The sequence below is a fragment of the Nothobranchius furzeri genome, chromosome 7 (genome assembly GCF_043380555.1).
Source record: "Nothobranchius furzeri strain GRZ-AD chromosome 7, NfurGRZ-RIMD1, whole genome shotgun sequence".
In the NCBI taxonomy this organism is placed as follows: Eukaryota; Metazoa; Chordata; class Actinopteri; order Cyprinodontiformes; family Nothobranchiidae; genus Nothobranchius; species Nothobranchius furzeri.
In genome coordinates, this window is record NC_091747.1 from 30,866,675 (window position 1) to 30,887,593 (window position 20,919).

General features: G+C 43.4%; 1 protein-coding gene across 5 annotated transcripts in view; it reads left to right on the forward strand.

The window, feature by feature from the left end:
• mpp7a (MAGUK p55 scaffold protein 7a) overlaps positions 1-20,556 on the forward strand; it is an 87,228-nt gene extending 66,672 nt beyond the window's left edge. For all 5 annotated transcript variants that reach the window (XM_070553024.1, XM_070553022.1, XM_070553021.1 and 2 more), the window contains 5 exons: positions 4,607-4,687; positions 13,312-13,405; positions 14,948-15,056; positions 15,457-15,600; positions 17,253-20,556. In XM_070553024.1, the coding sequence (XP_070409125.1) occupies positions 4,607-4,687; positions 13,312-13,405; positions 14,948-15,056; positions 15,457-15,600; positions 17,253-17,432 (608 nt within the window). In that variant the 3' untranslated portion in view covers positions 17,433-20,556. The remainder of the gene's footprint in view (positions 1-4,606; positions 4,688-13,311; positions 13,406-14,947; positions 15,057-15,456; positions 15,601-17,252) is intronic.
• Positions 20,557-20,919: the final 363 nt, after the last annotated feature.

Consider the following 20,919-nt stretch of genomic DNA (forward strand, 5'->3'; position numbering starts at 1 on the left):
GAAGAGGGTTGAAAAACAGTCCAGTTGCACCCAGAAAAAAAAATGCAGGTTGTGCTAATTCAGTTCAATTTTATTTAGATAGCGCCAAATCACGACAAGAGTCATTTCAAGGCACTTCACATAATAAACATTCCAATTCAGGTCAGTTCATTAAGCCAATCAGAACAAATGTTTCCTATATAAGGAACCCAGCAAATTGCATCAAGTCACTGACTAGTGTCGGTGACTTTACAGCAATCCTCATACTAAGCAAGCATATAGCGACAGTGGAGAGGAAAACTCCATTTTAACAGGAAGAAACCTCCACAGAATCCTGGCTCAGTATAAGCAGCCATCCTCCACGACTCACTGGGGATCGAGAAGACAGAGCACACACACACACACCAAGCAATGTGTCCATAGTTACACCGTGATTGCTTGGTAAATATTTTATTTGGCGAGAGATATCCCAGTGAATCTGTTGTTAAACGGGTAAACTAGCAGTAGCACATCCAACGTCAAGGAAACAAGAAGTTATTAGGAGAGGGAGAAAGTTTAAGTGGTTAGCAGCAGTGTGCTAGACGATGGCACCCTTCATGAGGCCACCACAGCTCAGCAGAACATCACTGTAGCTTCCTCTGGGGAGAAAAACACTTAGGCCTAGTCCACACGTAGCCGGGTTTTTTGAAAATGAATATCCGCCCCTCCAAAAACTTGCATCCACACCACCTCGTTTTAAAACAAAACTCTGTCCACACATACCCCGATAAATACGTTGTTAAGGACATGCCAGACCTGTAGGCGGCAGTACTTCCCCCGTTCTTAACCTCATCCTTCGTCTGTGGTCTTCCGCAAAGAGCAGTAATTCCACTTGCAAAAACAAGCGAGCAAAAAGCGCTTGGACAATTGATAAAGCGAGCGCAGCTCTGAGGGCTTCCATGCTGTCGGCTAGTGTAAACACAGGTCGCGGAAAGTGACGTTGCGGACCTTAAAACTCCGGTTTTGTTTGTCCACACGCAGACACCCAAAACAGAGAAAACGCAGATCTTCACTTTGGCCGGAGTTTTTAAAAAGATCCGTTTTCGTGTGAAAAAACTCCGTTTTCGTGTGGATGACAGGCCAAAATGTAGAAAAATATCTACGTTTTGGCAGATCCCCAGCTACGTGTGGACAGGGCCTTAGAGAAAAAATAAAGTTAACAGCTGAAATAGCAGGAAATAATACAGTTAAAGAGCAGATTGTAGAAGAAAGTAGTCGAGTGTGAAAAGTGGTCAGTATGTCCTCCAGCAGTCTAAGCCTATAGCAGCATAACTACAGAGATAACTCTGGATAACTTAGCCTTTTAGATGGAGGCATGTTGGAGGCAGGGCAAGGGAGAGCCGTCTTTACCGACTGTACACTCCACCTCCCTCTACTCCCCCACTTGTCCAGATCTAGGATAACATCAGATTTTAACCACAGGCCCTATCAAATAACACTGTTTTGAGCCTATTCTTAAATGTAGACAAAGTGTCTGCCTCACGGACTAAAGCTGGGAGTTGGTTCCACAGGAGAGGAGCCTGATAACTAAAAGATCTGCCTCCCATCCTAAGTTTAGATATTCTGGGAACCACCAGTAGACCTGCAGTCTGAGAGCGAAGTGCTCGGTTAGGAACGTATGGAACAATCAGATCACTGATGTATGATGGAGCTTGATTATTAAGAGCTTTATATGCGAGAAGAAGGATCTTAAAATCTATTCTGAATTTAACAGGTAGCTAATGTAGGGAAGCTAAGACAGGAGAGATATGATCTCTCATTTTAATTCTCATCAGAACTCTAGCTGCAGCATTTTGGACAAGCTGAAGACTTTTAACTACATTCTGTGGACTTCCTGAGAGTAATGAATTACAGTAATCCAGTCTTGATGTAATAAATGCATGAACTAGTTTTTCAGCATCACCCCTGGAAAGGATGCTTCTAATGTGGACACACTCTATGCTATGCAGACCATGCAGAGCCGATGTTAGTGGGAAAGACCCATTACCAGGTGTGTCAGATTCTACCACCTCTGGTGTTGACCTTGGCCCTCGAAGAGCATCGTCAACAACTTGGGGAAAAGATTGAATTTGGCACTGAATTTGATGCTGAAATTAATCTAGTTGTGCGGTCCTGTTTTATTAAGCCTGATTTATGCTTCTCCGTCTGCGTCAGTACGGAGCACACGCAACGCCATTATCCGTCCATGCGTAGGGCTCCGGCAGGCACGCAAGTACGTACGGAGTCGAGCCCACTTTTTTAAACATCCGTCGAACGAGACGGATTACGCAAGCTTGTGATTGGTCAGGACGCCGCTGTTGTTTACAGCGCCGCCATTGCAAAGAGAGCCGAGGATAACTAGCTGCAGACACGGAGAAGCTTGAAGAATACCTCGCGAAAAAACTCTAAAAGAACGTTTCATCCTCCCGTGACTGGAGGAGTGAAAAGATGCGCAGCAAGCGTTTTATTTGTGGACGGAAATTACAGGAAACGTGGGTTTAGAGGTGGGGAGCGCATGAAGAGGTGGGAGAATGAGAGACAAATATGTCCGTGTTAAAAGTCTCTTATATACACAAAAAACACAATATAAACACACGATCTCGGACCGATACATGACAGGATACCACAGAACAGCGCTACGTCCTCTGTTGTCCTGCCGGGCAATTGCTTTGCAACACTCTCCAGGAGACGGAGAAGTATGAGGGCAAAACGCTTCCGTCAATCCGTGCGTGTCTGTCCCTTGCGGAGCTGACGGAGAAGCATAAACCAGGCTTTAGTCTGAGTTGTCTGGCAACACCATTCTTCTCTAGAATTCACAGATGGCCATTCTGCCACCGCTGTAACATCATATTAGGTCCAAATACAGGGAGCCACAGCTAAAATCATTTTAACATGACCTTTATGGGTTAAAAGGTAATTTGTTCCGGCCCCGCTCTGAATTGTTCCTCTAGTGATAACAACCAGCACACACATTCATCAAGGTAAGCTGCAGCAAAATCAGACATGTCTGATATTACCTGATCCATCAGTCTCTGAAAAATTGCCGGGACTCCAGGCAGTTCAAAATACACGACCTTGAACTGGGACAAGCCCAGTGGGGTCCGAAAGGCAATCAACTCTTCTGAGTGCTTAGTTAGTGGTACCTGCCAATACCCCTTGCACATATATATTGTTAAATACACTGCTTGGCCCAAAAAAGTATCCACCTGGGTTAACTAAACAGGTAGAAGCCTCCTATTGGATTATTACTGCATGTATCTTTCAGCTGTGACAAATTCTTTAACCCAACTGGTGCAATGAGCTGCTTCTCATTTCTTAAATAACTATGTGGAAAGACACATCTGGTGGTCGTGGAAAATATGTTAGTCTGTGTGAGAAGGGTCAGATCATTGGCATGCATCAAGCAGAGAAAACATCTAAGGAGATGCAGAAATGACTAATACTGGGTTAAGAACTGTACAACGCATTACTAGAAACTGGAAGGATAACGAGGGGCCCATCGTCTTTGAGGAAGAAATGTGGCCAGAAAAAAACTCCTGAACAATCATGATTGGTGATCACTTAAAGGTTGGGGTAATATCAAATCAAAGAAAAACAATAGCAGAACTCAGGGCTGCGTTAGTGATACTAAGAGCATTTCCCCTCCCACAACACAAAATAAATTCAAGGGATTGGGAATGAACAAGTGTGTAGATGTAAGAAAATCACTAATCAGTGAGGCAAACTGGAAAAATGCTTTAAATTGCTAAGGAGCATAAAGATTGGACTCTGGAGCAATGGAAGAAGGTAATGTGGTCTGATGAATCTAGATTTAGCCAGTTCCAGAGTGATGGTGCATCAGGGTAAGAAGAGAGGCAGATGAAGAGATGCACCCATCATGCCTAATGCCTACTGTACAAGCCTATGGGGCAGTGCTATGATTTGGGCTTGCTGCAATTGGCCAGGTCTAGGTTCAGCAACAGGATGTGCTCCAAGAATGAGGTCAGCTGACTACCTGAATATACTGAATGACCAGGTTATTCCATCTTCCCTGATGGAAGGGCCATATTCCGAGATGACTAGGTCAGGATTTATGGGGCCCAAATAATGAAAGAGTGGTTCAGGGAGCATGAAACATTATTTTCACACATAGATTGGCCACCACAGAGTCCAGACCCTAACCCCATTGAGAACCTTTGGGATGTGCTGGAGAAGGCTTTGTGCAGCAGTCAGACTCTACCATCATCTTGGTGAAATTTTAATGCAATACTGGGCGGAAATAAATCTGGTGACGTTGCAGAAGCTTATCAAAACAATGCCACAGTGAATATGTGCCATTATCCAAGCTAAAGGTGGTCCAACAAAATATGACCAGGCAGTGCATGTACCTTGGCATGACACTTGCAACACAGATGAAAGCACTGACTTACCGACAGTCTCCTACCAAGAACAGAAAGTAGACTTAATACTAGGTTATGCACGTTTTACAAAATTTCTTTAACTGGCTATTGACGCCCTTTACGGTTAATAGCCAGATCCCAACCGGACCCCCCCCCCCCCCCCCCAAGTCTTGTTCTTAAGTTACAAGCAGAAAATATGTCTTCATATTTTGTATTTTTGTTTGATGTAGGACCCACAGGTGTTGGCTTGAATGAACTCAAGAGGAAGTTGTTGATATCTGACCCCCAGCATTACAGTGTGACCATTCCACGTGAGTTAAGATTGTTTTCGTTTGATCTTAAGTGTCTGAAATTTGTTTATGTGTAAGCATGAGGGTGGGAGTGTGTGACTGTCAGATACGGTCTTGGACTCCTCCCCTCTCCTGGGACATCTTTGAGTGCTACATTTCCCCAATGCCTGCCACATTTCCTGCTAGTGGGTGCTGGCTCAGTTTGCCTGCTTCTTTGCAGCTCTCATGTCTGGGGCGGCTGGCTCCCGGGCAGCTGGGCTCTGTCAGGTATATGCAGGGGCTGGGCACCCTTGGGTCCCGGCTCACTGAGTTCCGAGCTTGGCCTGCCCTGGAGTGGGTGGCTGGGAGCTTGCCGTTATCTCCTGGGCCTCTGGCATGGCTGCTGCACCCAGGGTGGTCCTCTGCGCCTCTTGTAAGTGACGGGTGGGGCATCTCTGGCGGTGGTCTCCTCCATCTTCCTTGGGCCTTTGGGGACAGGTCTATGGCCCCTCACACTCACTATTGGACACTCCTGTACAGGAACCTTACATACACTGGCACGTGTGTTCACACAGGTGCTTGGGCAATTTTGACACCTGACCTAAGGCTGTGGATGGAACTAAATACACCTGAATGAATTATTAGCGTGTGCTTTGCAAAAAAAATTTACTGTTATTCTTATGTTGTTGGCACAGTGATGTTCTGCTGTATTTTGGTGTGTCCTCTTTTATTTTCTCGCTCTCTTTCTGCAGGTCGAGAAACAGATTCTTGTACATCCTGTATTTGTTATTTTTGTGAACTTTCCTCCCCCACTTCTTCCTTTCCTCTCCCCCCTTTCTCTTTAATTTGTATCTGTATCCATTGGCAATGACAACATCCAATTAATTAATGTAACTAATTAATCTAAATTAATGGCATTTTAATCGTACAGGAAAATGTGCCCTCAAAACAATTTTTTTAATTAAAAAAATGAGACAGAAAAGCATGGATATTATTACTGTAATCTCAAGTTCTTTTAATAAAAAAAACTTATAATTATTCAAATATCACTGTGTGTTATACCCAGATCAACTAAAAGTTATAATTGCAAATAGAAAACGCCTGCAAAGGGTTCCTGAGCCTTTAAATGGTGACTCAGTGTAGTTGAATTACTGAATTGATGTTTTTATTCTGTAAAGCATTCAAACTATAGTGATCCTGTTTCTCTTTATAGTTATTAGTTAGTAGTTGGGGCGACGGTGGCAAAGGAGTTAAGTGCTCGCCCCGTAATCGGAAGGTTGCAGGTTCGAGCCCCGCTCAGTCTGTCGCTGTCGTTGTGTCCTTGGGCAAGACACTTAACCCACGTTGCCTGCTGGTGGTGGTCGGAGGGACCGGTGGCGCCAGTGCTCGGCAGCCTCGCCTCTGTCAGTGCGCCCCAGGGCAGCTGTGGCTACATTGTAGCTCATCCCCACCAGTGTGTGAATGTGTGTGTGAATGGGTGAATGACTGATTGTGTTGTAAAGCGCCTTGGGGGGTTCCAGAACTCTAGAAGGCGCTATATCAAATACAGGCCATTTACCATTTTAGTTTATTTTTCTGCTTCCGTACGTTTTTTGGCATTAAACTACTTCCAAAATTCTTCAACTATTTACACAATTTTGGTATCAAAACGTTCAGCTCGTTCAGCTTATGCCGGCAATGACTTTTCTTATTAAAATATGCTTTACTTTTTGAGATATTCAGCTTTTTCTGCGATTTTTGGTCCCATTGAAATGAATGGGATTGCTCAATTTTCACCCAAATCCTATCACTTTTTTGAACTCTTACTTTTATAGGTTAACTTTAACCTAGAGACTTCATTCAAGTTTCAACAAACTCAAAACACTTTCAGCTATTACTGGTTAAAAAATCTTTTTGATACCTATTACAGTTTTTCTAAAATCACAGGTAGAAGTTGAGGTATGGCTTGAGATTTTCAGGAAAAATCACAAAAATTATAATGGGCAGAGATGGGAGCAGTGACCCTCCTTTGCACCAATTCTGGTTGTCCTGGGAAAACCGTAAGACCGATTGAAATGAGATGCACGCTGGCTTGCAGCTAACGGATATACCTTCGTTTTGAGCTATAATTCATGACTGTACTCCAAACATTGTGGTCGTACGGTTCATTTGTTTGAGAATATTTATATTTAAAAAAATGTCTCTCGCCACTCTAAACTGAAAATTCCGCACTCTAACTTTTGACCTTCACATTTTCTGGAAACAACTCTATCCAACACCCAGAACGTTTGGAGTACCGAAACAAATTATATCTCAAAAAGTAGGAATTTTTGTCAGCTTTTCAGAATGGGTTTCACTTTGTCCTTAAGTGTTACCGTTCTTTCTCTACAAGCCTCAGAAGGAGTAGAGACCCTGATTCTGTCTCACTGAAACCCATGTTAAAGGAACAGAGATTTTCTGCTCCGATCCTCGTCATAGCTTCTAGAAAATTCATGGTAGGCACATAAAAATTCACACAGATGACCATCAAAGCCTTCTGCCGCTCACGCTTTTTGAATTTTTCAAATCGGTGCAGTACTTTTCGAATGGCGATGAGAAGTTTGACAGGTCCAATTTCACTTCTGAAGGACAGATTTAAAGGCTTCATCTCTTTTCAGATATCAGCAAATGTTTCTAAATTCACAGTTCAGCCAATTGTAAAAATGTACCCATTAAACTATTCTCATTCAAATGCCAACTGTTTAACATTTCAAATTTCGAGTTTTTAATCAGTGTTCAAAGATTAAAGTTTTCTGCTGTTTAGCATTTTTTGTCCATTCTTCATCTATATTCTGAGCTTTATTACACTTGTAGGTGATTTTTGCTTCTAAATCTTTAAATACATTCAGCTCATTTTGACAGTTTAGCTTAGTTTCAGCTTCACTTAAGCTATTCAGCAGCTTCAGCAATCAGTTTCTGAATTCAGCATATGATGCTAATTTCACAGTTCAGCTAAATGTAAAAATTAAACTGTTAAACTAGTCTTACTGAAACAACAGGTGTTAAGACATTTTGGCTGTCCAGTTTTTTAAACAATGTTCACAGATTTCAATTTTCTGCTGTTTAGGATTAGTTTTCTTGATTCTTCACTTCTTATGCTTTATTTACTTTTTGGTGCTTTTTGCTTTCACATCTTTCACAACATTCAGCTCCTTTGCCTGGCTGGCGGCACGTGCACACGCAGCGGCTTCTCTCTCTCTCCTCCCCAAACTTTTTTTTTTCCTTTTCCTCTTTTTTTTCTCGGTATGTCCATGTCACGCCTATCTGTCTGCAAGCGTGTATACGACCGAACATCTTTGCTCAACATCGGCAGGAACAATGTTTTTAAGTTAAACTCTGCGGACGCCGTAGAGCTGAGAAATCTGGGTCTGTTCCGGAGGACTACTCAATCACCGACTACCACTCCTGCTCCTCGCCCACAAAGGAGGCGCCTCAAGCAGCGTGAGAGGAAGCAGAAGAGGGGAAAGAGCGCGGCGGCTAGTTGCTAGCCCACATAAACCCTCTATCCTCTCCATCGTCCTGGCCAACGTTCGCTCGCTAGGAAATAAACTGGATGACATTCGATTACTACGTTCATCTCAGAGGAATGTAAAGGACTGTTGTGTTTTATATTGACGGAAACATGGCTCAGTGACAGTGTCCCGGACCGTGCCATTCAGCTCGACCAGCTAACCTGCTACCATGCTGACCGAGATATCGTCGGGGGAAGTAAGGCCCGCGGGGCTGGACTCTGGGTTTACGTCAATGACGCCTGGTGTCACGATGCTGTCGCGGTCTGCAAACACTGCTCGCCTGTACTGGAGCTTATGGTTATTAAGTGTTGGCCATTCTATCTACCGAGGGAATACTCAGCCATACTACTGTGTGCTGTGTACATCCCTCCCTCCTCCAATGACAACAACAGGAGTGAGGCACTGAATGAACTGTACCAGCGCATCAGCGAGCAGCAGACAGCCTATCCTGATGCCTTTCTCATCTTGGCTGGGGATTTCAACCATGCAGACCTAATGTGCATGTTTCCAAAAATACATAAACACATTGACTTTCCAACAAGAGGAAATAACACACTGGACTGTGTTTACACCACCCAGAGAGGAGCTTACAAATCTCTCCCCCTCTCCCACCTTGGTGCCTCAGACCACATTACTGTCATGCTAATGCCTGCTTACAGACCACTCGTTAAAGTCACCAAACCGGTTTGTAAGCAAATACAAGTGTGGCCAGAAGGGTTTTCAGAGGCTTTACAGGACTGTTTTAGCTCCACGGACTGACACATGTTTAAGCAGGCTGCCACCCACAATAACACCACTGATCTCCAGGAGTATGCAGAGACTGTTACAGCCTACATCAAGAAACGCATTGAGGATGTAACAATAACTAAAACCATAACTGTCCGTGCAAATCAAAAACCATGGATGACAGGAGAGGTCCACAGGCTGCTGAAGGAGCGAGATATTGCGTTCAGGAAAGGAGACGAGATGAGCCTGAGGACAGCTAGGGCCAGCCTTTCCCATGGTATCAGAGAGGCTAAGAGACAGTACTCCAGGAAAATATCCCGACACTTCAAAGACAGCAGAGACACACGAAGCTTGTGTTGGGGCATTCAGACCATCATAGATTACAAGCCCCCTCCACAGACCTGTGATAGCACCATCTCCCTGCTGAACGAGCGGAACACCTTTTTTGCTCGCTTTGAAGTGCAAAACGGTGCCACAGCACAGAAGATTCCACCTCCTCCTGGTGACCAGTTGATGACTCTGTCCCCGGACAGCGTAAGGAGATCCCTTAGCAGGATCAATGCACGTAAAGTTCCGGGTCCTGATAATATTCCTGGCCGGGCACTGAGAGACTGTGCAGTGGAACTAACTGATGTCTTCACAGACATCTTCAACACATCACTTATCCAGGCTGTCGTCCCCACGTGCTTTAAAGCCACATCAATTATTCCGGTCCCAAAAAAATCATCTCCCTCCTGCTTTAATGACTACCATCCTGTTGCACTTACTCCCATCCTTATGAAGTGCTTCGAACAGTTAGTCATGCAACACATGAAGTCTGTTCTGCCCCCCTGCCTGGACCCCTTCCAGTTTGCATACCGGCCCAACCGCTCGACCGTTGACGCCATCTCCACTGCACTCCACTCAGCACGCACACATCTGGACAAAAAAGACTCATGTCGAAATGCTGTTCATAGACTTTAGTTCAGCATTCAACACCATCATCCCCCAACAGCTTACTCAAAAACTGGTCAAGCTGGGTCTTAACACCTCACTCTGTAACTGGCTGTTGGACTTCCTCACTGGAAGACCACAAGCAGTTCGGGTCGGCAGAAACACATCCAGCACCATCATTTCAAACACGGGGGCCCCTCAGGGATGTTTGCTGAGCCCCCTCCTCTTCACTCTGCTGACCCACGACTGTACACCATTACACATCTCTAACCTCATCATCAAGTTTGCGGATGACACAACAGTGGTGGGTCTCATAAACTACGGGGATGAGACCGACTACAGGAACGAGGTGAGCCGCCTTACCACATGGTGTGCTGACAACAACCTTTCTCTAAATGTGGTGAAGACCAAGGAGATTGTTGTGGACTTCAGGAGAGCACACACTCAGCATGCTCCTCTGACCATCGACGGTGTGTCTGTGGAGAGAATGAGCAGCACCAAGTTCCTGGGTGTGCACATTACAGAGGATCTCTCCTGGACAAACAACACCATAGCATTGGCTAGGAAATCACAGAAGCATCTCTTCTTCCTCCGCAAACTAAGAAGAGCAAGAGCACCAGCCCCCATCCTGTACACTTTCTACAGAGGCACCATCGAGAGCATCCTGTCGTGCGGCATCACTGTGTGGTTCGGAGCCTGCAATGTTACCTGCCTTAAAACCCTCCAATGTATAGTGAGAGCAGCAGAGAAGATCATTGGGATCTCTCTCCCCTCCCTACCAGACATTTACAGCACCCGCCTCACAAAAAAGGTCCTTCGCATTGCGGCTGATCCCACTCACCCAGTGCAAAGCCTCTTCGAGCTGCTGCCGTCAGGGAGGAGACTGCGGAGTCTCAAGGCCAGGACCAACTGACTGAAGGACAGCTTTATCCATCAGGCAGTTAGGAAGCTAAACTCTCTCCCGGCTCTCCCCCCTTTCCTCTCTTTTCCCCCACAGTCTCTCTGAACTTGGTTACTCTTTTTATACTAAATGTTTACTTTCTATCCAGCGAGAGTAACGTAATTTCATTTCTCTGTATGTCCTGTTCATGTGGCATAATTGACAATTAAACTGACTTTGACTTTGATTTGCCAGTTTAGCTTAGTTTCAGCTTCACTTCAGCTATTCAACAACTTCAGCAATCAGTCACCAAATTTAGCATAAACTGCTAATTTCACAGTTCCGCTAAATGTAAAGATTAAACTGTTAAACTTGTCCAACTGAAATAACAGGTGTTTAGATATTTTAGCAGTCCAGATTTTTAATACAATGTTCACAGATTTCAGTTTTTCTATTTAGGATTATTTTTCTCCATTCTTCACTTACTTTTTGTGCTTTATTTGCTTGTTAGTGATTTTTGCTTCTACGTCTTTCAACACATTCAGCTCATTTTGACAGTTTTGCTTACTTTCAGCTTCAGTTCAGCTATTAAGCTGATTCAGCTAACAGTTTAAGCTATCCAGCATTCAAACAGCATTTCTGAAAGAAGTGCAATTTATCTACACTGCTCACAAAAATTAAAGGAACACTTTAAAGAAACACATTAGATACATCAGATCTCAATATGAAGTTGGATATCTATACAAATAACGACAGGGCAATGTCTTAGGAACACAAGGATGCCAAGTCTTTTAATGGAAATATAAGTTATCAGCCTACAGAGGGCTGAGTTGTGTAGACACCCTAAAATCAGAGTGAAATGAAGATGTGGCAGCCTAGTCCATTATTTCAAAAACTTAATTTCTGCAACTCAAATTGCTTTTCAGTATCTTGTGTGGCCCCCACGAGCTCGTGTGCATGCTTGACGTCGGGGTATGCTCCTGATGCGACAACAGATGGTGTCCTGTGGCATTTCCTCCCAGATTTGTGTGAGGGCATCCCTGAGCTCTTGTACAGTCTGAGGAGCAACCTGGCGCCGCCTAATGGACCGAAACATAATGTCCCACAGATGTTCTATTGGGTTTAAGTCAAGGGATCGTAAAGGCCATTCAATTGTTTCAATTCCTTCATCCTCCAGGTACTGCCTGCATACTCTTGCCACATGAGGCCGGGCATCGTCGTGCATTAGGAGAAAACCAGGACCTACTGCATCAGCGTAGGGTCTGACAAAGGGTTCAAGGATTTCATCTCGATACCTTATGGCAGTCAGAGCACCATTTCCTATGCAGTAAAGGTCTGTGCGTCCCTCCATGGATATGCCTCCCCAGACCATCACTGACCCACCACCAAACCTGTCATGTTGAACGACGTTGCAGGCAGCATAACGTTCTCCTTGTCTTCTCCAGACTCTTTCACGTCTACCACAGGTGCTCAGGGTGAACCTGCTCTGGTCTGTAAAAGTACAGGGCGCCAGTGGCGGACTTGCCAATTCTGGTGTTCTTGAGCAAATGCCAGTCGAGCTCTAAGGTGCTGGGCAGTGAGCACAGGGCCCACTACAGGACGTCGGGCCCTCAGGCCATCTTCATGAAGTCTGTTCCTGATTGTTTGGGTAGAGACGTTCACACCAGTGGCCCTCAGGAGGTCATTCTGTAGGCCACGAGCAGTGCTCAGCCTGTTCCGCCTTGCACAAAGGAGCAGGTATCGGTCCTGGTGATTGGTTGTGGACCTTCTACGGCCCTGTCCGGCTCTCCGAGAATAACTGCCAGTCTCCTTAAGTCTCCTCCATGTTCTGGAGATTGTGCTGGGAGACACATTAAACCTTCTTGCTGCAGCACGTGTGGATGTGCCATCCTGGAGAAGTTGGACAACCTGTGCAACTTCTGTAGGGTTAAGGAATCGCCTCATACTGCCAGTAGAGAGCCAAAACTAGGACGAGTGGAAAACCAGCCGAAAAAGATCAAGAGGGATAAAGTTGAAATAACCTCTACATGTTAAACCATTCCTGTTTTGAGGGGTTGTAATTGTTGCCACCTGTCCTTAAGTCCGTGAACACCAATACAGCTGAAAGTGATTAACAATGCCCTCAGCTGCTTAATCAACCAGGAAATTATCAGACAGGTTTAACTGATTTCATGCCAGGCCCAGTAAAAAAAGTGTTCCTTTAATTCTTGTGAACAGTGTAGTTTATCTTCTCATGGGTACTTAGCTCATCAGTCCTGCTGGTTTTAAACCATTTCTCTGAGCAAAGGCTATTCAGGAAGCTAGATCTGCAAAATGTAAGATAGTGATTATTCATAACTTTTACATAGAAACACACTGAAGAATGTTAGGAAAATTATTTTTACAGCTGCCTCCCAGCTGAGGAAGGCTCAGAGATTGAATGTTTTTTAAAATTCAAAATCCTGAATGACTCAATCCAAATTCCCTTGTCCCAAATCCACTTCACAGTTCTCTAACTCTGCCTGACAGTGAGTAGAAGCCCAGAAGCAAGAGAAGCACAAGTCAGGATTCCTTGTAAATGGTGACTCCTCACTCTGTGTCCTCCTTATCTTTTTCAGACACCAGTCGGGCCAAGAGGACCCATGAGACCGACGGTGTGGAGTACCACTTCATCTCCAGACATCTCTTTGAGACAGACATCCACAACAGCAAGTATGTGAATGAGACATGTGCTCAAGCCAAAATCTCAACTCAACTCATTTTTATTTATTTGTGATGTATAAACACCGCCAATTTGACCAGTGTACTACAATATAAAAGCAGATAAAATAAAATAAAATCACATAAAATACAAAGATATAAAAAAAGAAAAACTGGTCAAAATTTGAACAAATCATGCTGTGCTACAGGTCAGTGTTAACAAGTGTGTCTTTAAAAGCAATTTAAAACAGATTTAGAGGGAGCCTGACTAAAATGCAAAGGTAGCTGATTCCATAAATTAGCAAAGGCTTGATCACCTCTGAGCTTCCGACAAGTCCTCAGAAGTTTGTCACCTGATCTGAGAGATCTAGAAGTTCTAAAAGGATGAAAAAGATGTGAAGGGCACAAAAGTAAATAAAACCAAATAAAAAAATCTGGTTTATTTAAACTGGACGCGCAGTCAGAACAGGAGATATTAGATGATGGAGATGTCAGATGTATGGACTTCATAAACACATAAAGGTGAGACCACACTCGATTTTCAAGTGCAATAAAATAGTTATACCTGGAACAGTGAATACATTTTAAGTCACATTTGCCCCAATATTAAATATTATTTTACTTTTCTTGCTATTGTTTTGTTGAATTGTATGAAGTTAATTAAACCATGACCAAGAAGATTTAAAACAACAAAATATTTATTTCAAGGTCAAAAATATAAACAAGCTTTTATTTTGGGATCATGTATTTGTAAGTGTGACTCCAGAGCAGTCGGTGCCTCCCCAGTCATGAACCTCACAGCTGCCCTGAGGTGCACTGACATAGGCGAGGCTGCTGTTCACATCAGCCCCTCCCACCACCACCAGCAGGCAAAGTGGGTCTTGCCCAAGGACGCAATGACTGCCACAGGTTGGACACAAACCAGCAACTCTCTGGTTACAGGGCGGACACTTAATAATTTCAACAAAGAAATTTCAGGGCAATCCGAGATTTAGCATCCTTCCAGCATGTCAGTAAAGAGTTCCCAGGGAACACATCTTTCTTTATCCGGACAGCATAAATTTGACAGTCATTTGCATAACAAAGAAAGTAGAGACTATGTCTCCAAAAAACGTATCCTAGAAAATCCAGAGTAAACAGGATTGTGCCAGTTGTGTTCAGACCCTCCTGCTCCTCGTTACATCCACCTTTAACGCACTTACTTTCTTTTAGGTACTCCGTAGAGCCGGGAGACGATTGTCTGATATCACAGCGTACTTGTGCTGTTGTTGAAGCATGGAAGCTTTGGACATTGCTGGGCTTTATTGTTTTTCTGGGACAAATAGGTGTGACTGATTAGATGATTAGTTTTACATTGGAACAAAACCCTCTCCACCTCCTTGAATTATTATTATTATTTAGATGAAACTCAAGTGTGTTCTGACACAATCAACTGTATTGGTATCAGATTTTATGCCAAGTCCCAAAGCACAGTGTTGCAACCCTTTCACACCTCAACAGCAGACCATGTGTTTAGCTTAGCAACCAGCTCATCCACCTCTTTTCACCTCCCAGGTTCATTGAGTACGGTGAATACAAAGGAAATTACTACGGGACCAGTCTGGACTCGGTCCGGTCTGTCCTCTCCAAGAACAAAGTTTGTTTATTGGACGTCCAACCTCATGTGAGTGATCTATTGAGAGTTTCTACTGAGTTATTAATATAGAACTGGAACAGATGTGTCTATATTGTCTCATTTGTGTCCCTCCTAAATATAACAAACCATCATATGACCAGTCATCATGTCATGCTGATGAAAAACTTTAGGTCCAGTATTAAACCATTTTTCATAAACTGAGCCGAGTAAACCTCATCCTTCCACCTCATACGAGTTATAAATGCAGCTCATTTTGTTGAACCTATAATAACAAACTTGCTGCACGTTGGGAGCAAACTTCATTTAAAGAGCGGACACAATTTTCTGCTCAGTCATTGGAAATAAATCCCATTCTCTTTGCTTTCTTTTGATTAAATTGCTTTCAGTTGGAGAAAAGTCTTAATTGTCATGTTTAATCTTGTCTCAGACCATAAAGCATCTGCGGACCGCTGAGATGAAGCCTTTTGTTGTGTTTGTGAAACCTCCGACCATCGACAGGTTGAGGGAGACTAGGAAATCGGCCAAAATCATATCGAGCAAAGATGACAAAGGCTCCGCTAAGTCTTTCACGGTAAGAAACGATTAGTCATGCTTCAGCCGTGGTGCTCTGCACAAGAAAACATTTGCTACACACCGGCATCCCTAATGGCTGATGATTCAAAGGTTTTATTTTTAAATAACAACATTGATTGTCTGTTATTAGCAGTTATCCCTCCTGTGGTGTGGACTAGCTCTCCTACACCTGCTGGCATCTCTATTCTGATCACTAATGAGCCAGCAGCATGTTGTCTAACCAGCCTGTGTAAATGTGTTGTGTTTGATGACCTCGTCACGATTTGGATTGCCTCAGTAATAATAATAAAACATTTAGGCCAGTATGTAACATTAAAACCACGAGGCTTGACATTTTAACACTTCACTGATGGGAAAGTACTTCTCCCCGCACGTTTGATTGATGACATTCTTCTCCACATGTTGTTGAGACAGAGTACTTCTCAAAGGCATTTTTCTCTAAAGTTAACCTCAGACCACGGTCTCCTTCGACTGGCCGATTCCCTTCTCCATACCACAAAGCTTCCTGGGCAGGAGGTGGGGTGGACCACTCCACATCCAGCATCTCAGCTCATGTTGGAAGAGCATGAGAAAGGAGATGCCATCCTGGTCCACCAGGGAAGTGCAGGTGGCAGTCAAAGCCTCACTTGCTGAATAATCTCATCCTGGGTGAGACTGTGGCCTCCCGGGCACATTGTTCCATCCTGAGGGCCCAGTCGAAGCTGATGCGAGGCGGGAATGTGTTCCATCCCAGCTTAATCATCTTCATAATAAAGCAGGGACTCGGACCTAAGAGCTGTTCTCGTTGTAATCGGACGAAGCCCGGTCCTGGGGGGGGGGCGATTTTGTAGTGACGTCATGGGTTTCTGTGCTCCCAGCTCAGTGAAGAGGATAAGAACTGGAACGTAGCGTCTGAGTAGGGCTATCTTTATGGTGGTGGAGTCCTACATTACACATCATGTGACCCACAACTGTGATTAACTCATTCACTGCCAGCGTTTCTCACTGTTTTTACTGGGTTTTTTTTAAGAGTCACAGAACGTTGCGCGCTAGCATGATGTCGACGCCAAAACAACCAAAACAAAGCGGAGACTCACCTCTTACATCAGGAAGAAGCCTCGTGTTTCGAGCGTTGTCCGTTCTTTCATAATCCGTTGTCGAATTGTGATCGGCAGAAGCTTTTCCGGTTTGCGCCTCACTTTTTTTACAGGAACGGCCCAAAACGATCATACACATGGATGTGTTGCTTCCTGATCATGTGATCTGTGACGTATGCGGATGAAGAACGGCTTCAGGGCTGAGGTGTTTGTTCTCTCAGCGCAGGGGCTCGTTCCGATGCTCAAACAGTAAAAAATGCAAATGACGACTTAAGTCGTCATTGGCAGTGATTGAGTTAAAGGTGTCGAGGGCATGATATGCCGTACTAATGTGTGTTACTGAGTGAATCGAATAATTCCCATCAAATCGTCCGCCACCATTTCGTTTTGCTCCCCGGATGTCAGCATTGGTAGTAATGCGTCCCAGTTTGCTGTTAGGGTAGCAGGAATCCGCCCATCCACCTACCCGCTCTAGAAAAGACGTTTACTAGTGATCATACGACGGTAGCATTTCCAAATCTTCTGTTGCTTTCCCTTTTCATCTGGTGTTTACAGCCTGTTATTCACTCTGCAGGAGGAGGACTTCCAGGACATGATGAACACTACCCAGACGATGGAGAGTCAGTATGGTTATTTGTTTGATAAGGTGATAGTCAACGATGACCTCTCCACAGCCTTCAATGAGCTGCTGCTGGCGCTGAAGGAGGTAGAGACACAGACTCACTGGGTTCCAGTCTGCTGGACTCACTCCTAAGACCTCCTCTGAAGAATTTTAGTAGCTGAACATCAGCTTGGACTGGTGCTTGGAGGCCAGCGTGAAACGGAGCTCAGAGCGTTGCCCTGGGATCAGCTGTGATCTGGTTGGACTCTGAGGGTTTCAGGGGCGTGGACCATCATAGTGCATCTCCGTATTTAGGTCACTGCAGTAGATCTGCAGGACAGCGAAGGATATCTGAGAGACCCGCTGAAGCATTTACAGCAGTGAATGTCAACTGGCGACCCGCGGGCCCCACCTGGCCTGTCAGACCTTTCCGCCCGGCCCCCTCATTATTACTGAATCCTGAACAGAAAAAAAGCATGACCTACTTTCTTTCTTCATAAGATTAAACAAACTGATAAACAGACTTTTATCAGAAAGGACTACAAACTCAGCTGTCATTCAACATTTTTGTATTAATTAGCAGCAGTTTTACAATCTCCTCTTTTGCCCTTTTTACTATTAGAGCGCATAATTACGGTGTCTCCACAAAAACAACACAACAAATAAACTATTTACAAGGTTGATAGGCAGAGTCAACTAAAGGAATTATAATTAGGGGAGGAAACAAGTTGAATAAGTAAAGTTACATGAAACGCTCCCTTGGAGAAAATTAACTAAGGACTAGAACTAGAACGAGTTCCAAGCCAACCAGCGCCAACTCGGCCCCGCCCCTGCCTCCGCCATTCTTTACCTGGCCCCGCCCCTCCTACACCCTCTCCCACCTGCATTCATTCAGCTAACAATCTCACTTCAACCGGCATGATTAAATAAACATGCAGGAGAATATTTTGTGTCAGAAAAAAACTTTGTGGGTATACCAGCATCACCTCATTGGCAAATGTATCAAAAAAAATTCCAATTCCATTCTGGTCATGTCCACACGTTTATCTAAAAGCTTTAGTGCTGTGTAGATTTCACAACCTTGGTGTAAACAGGATAATAAACACTCTCACTCACAACTAAATTCATATAAAATCCATAACTTCTCTAATAATTACACATCTATTGGTCATCTCCACTTTTATAATGAGATCATTTAATTTCAATGACTCAACTAGGGCAAAACAATGAAGGCCTATAAGCCACTCCCACTTTTGAGCCAGTTTCACACCATGGCTCTAGGATGTGATTATTACCATGTGCCAGGTTTCGTGGAAAGCCATTAAACTGCTAAAACCATTTAGTGCTCCTATTGGTGAATCTGAACAAAAGTTGACACACGTGGCTAACATATTTCTTTCCACAATCTCATTTTTTAATCTTGAAAAATGGTGGAGGTTTAGTCACTTACGTTGTGCGCTAGCTAGCACAGTGATTTAGGCGTTGTTGTTTGCACAATTTTCTATATATTTGTAATTTTCCTCATTACATGTCCATACATCATATGCATCACGTGTCAAGTTAATTCTGCTAACCCTAAAACTAAGTTTTACATTTCATGCTAAATAGCAAAAGATCTAGTTAAGCAAAAATGTGCACAGTCTTGATCAAGTGATGCAAAATAATCTATCAATAAAGGAACTGTTAAGATTTGGTGGTGGGTGGGGGGAGGTATGGGGGGTTAGGCCTATTGATTGATAGTTAAAATGTCGAAAGCTAACTCATCCAAGGATCAAAGAAATATCGAGTATTTGGGTGTGGTTTAGGAGTTTTTCACTAAAACGCATTGACCTTTGCTTCCGGGCATGACTTTTTGAATCAGAGTAGCAGTTGTGACTGCCAGGTCAGAATTTTCCTGGCATTCTCTGACTCTGCGCTCACGTAAAATTTGCAGAGAATAATAATAATAATTTATTATTGTTATTATTATTATTATTATTATAAACATTTAATGAAAAACCTGGACAGCAACAATAGGGTTGCCTGTCCTTCGGACTTGGAACCATAATTAAGCAGTTGTTGGCAAACAGCATGCTTGAAACATGACGTGAATGGAGAGCAGAACTGCTTCACAAATATAAAGCCTAATAAATCACGGTCGTCCCCTAGTGGTTTGGGTTAGTAAAGGAAATATGAACATAAACGCTGACAAATGTTTAAAAAAACTGAAATTTGGAATGAGCACTAATATATTGAATATTAAAATACAATAATAAATGACATTTATTTGAGAAGAGCACCTGGCCCTCAGCGTCTGCTGGAATAAACTCTGACCCAAATCTAGTTGAAGACCCTGGTTTAAGTTATTGTTCAGAAACACAGCAGAGAGACGACATGACACACGTCTGACATTCTGAGCTTCCTCCACTTTTACACCAGTTGAACACTGCCAGGCAGTTTGAGAGCAATGGTCATTTTCTTTTTAAACAAAATATTTTATAATATTCAGGACCATGAAACCTGAAGGAACCTGGTTTTCTATTTTTATTGTAGAAAAATCTGTTTTCACCGAAGAGGTTTAAGTTTATCATCACAACTTGTTTTTTTTTTTTCCTTTCAGATCATGTAAAAAGTTATTTTCTTCTAATTTTGTTTCTCCGACTCTGTTATAGAGGTGTCCCAGAGCGGCTCTAGTTGTGTGTATGGGTCTCGGTGGCTCCACCACACTTACACACATGCTCCTGATTTTCTAAACATTAGGATTTTGTTGTCTGACTCACATTCTTCGTTGAGATTGATTTGGAGAGTTTAACTTCTTTTTCCCCAGGTTTGGTCGTCTGAAGCGAACATGATGATCTACAGAATTATAAACATGTTTATGAAACATCAAGTTACTATCTAAGCTTCAAACTGAGATATGCTTTTGTATTTCCAGTTTAACGCTAAGCTAAGCTATTGTTTTTGGGCTCAAGCTGCAGTGCATAACCTAAAAACTAACCAATGATGTGGTGCTGGCCTCAGCGAGGCCATGCTTTAGGAAGCAAACAGACCTTTTTAAGGGGAATCTGATGTTCAGGTAAAACCCCTCATCCCAAGATTTTACGATAAATTATTTCTTTGTTTTAAGGTAACATCAGGGTTTTTTGTATTCCCTTTGGTCAGATCTGTAAGTTATTTCTATAAAAGGGATGGCGTGTGAATTTACTCCATATTTCAGATTCACTCTTTTGGTTGTGTTTTAGGCAGTGACTGAAACAGTTGATGATAGTCATGGAACAAAATAAAAGATTTTTTAGGACTTTGTGCCTCTGTTTCATTTCATTTCATTTGTTTATAGAGCGCCTTCCTGCTGCCAACCAAGCCCCCACAATTCGGGTCTGGAAGTGAGGCCAATGCGGAAGTGAAATGAATTGCAGTTCCACCCTCATCCACTAGGGGCTGGTGTCAGAAGCGAGCAAATCCTCATTTACTCCCATGTTAAAAATCCCAATATCACAGCAGAAATAAACATGTTTGCAGTCTGGTTCCAAAACATGTTTTAGGTTTAGTAGATCTAGTTTACACTCATGAAAACTCTGAGGGGGGTGAATTTTTTGTCACTTCTGTTGTATTGTTCATAATGTTTGCATGCCATACTATTGTCCTGCGTGTTTGCCGTAGT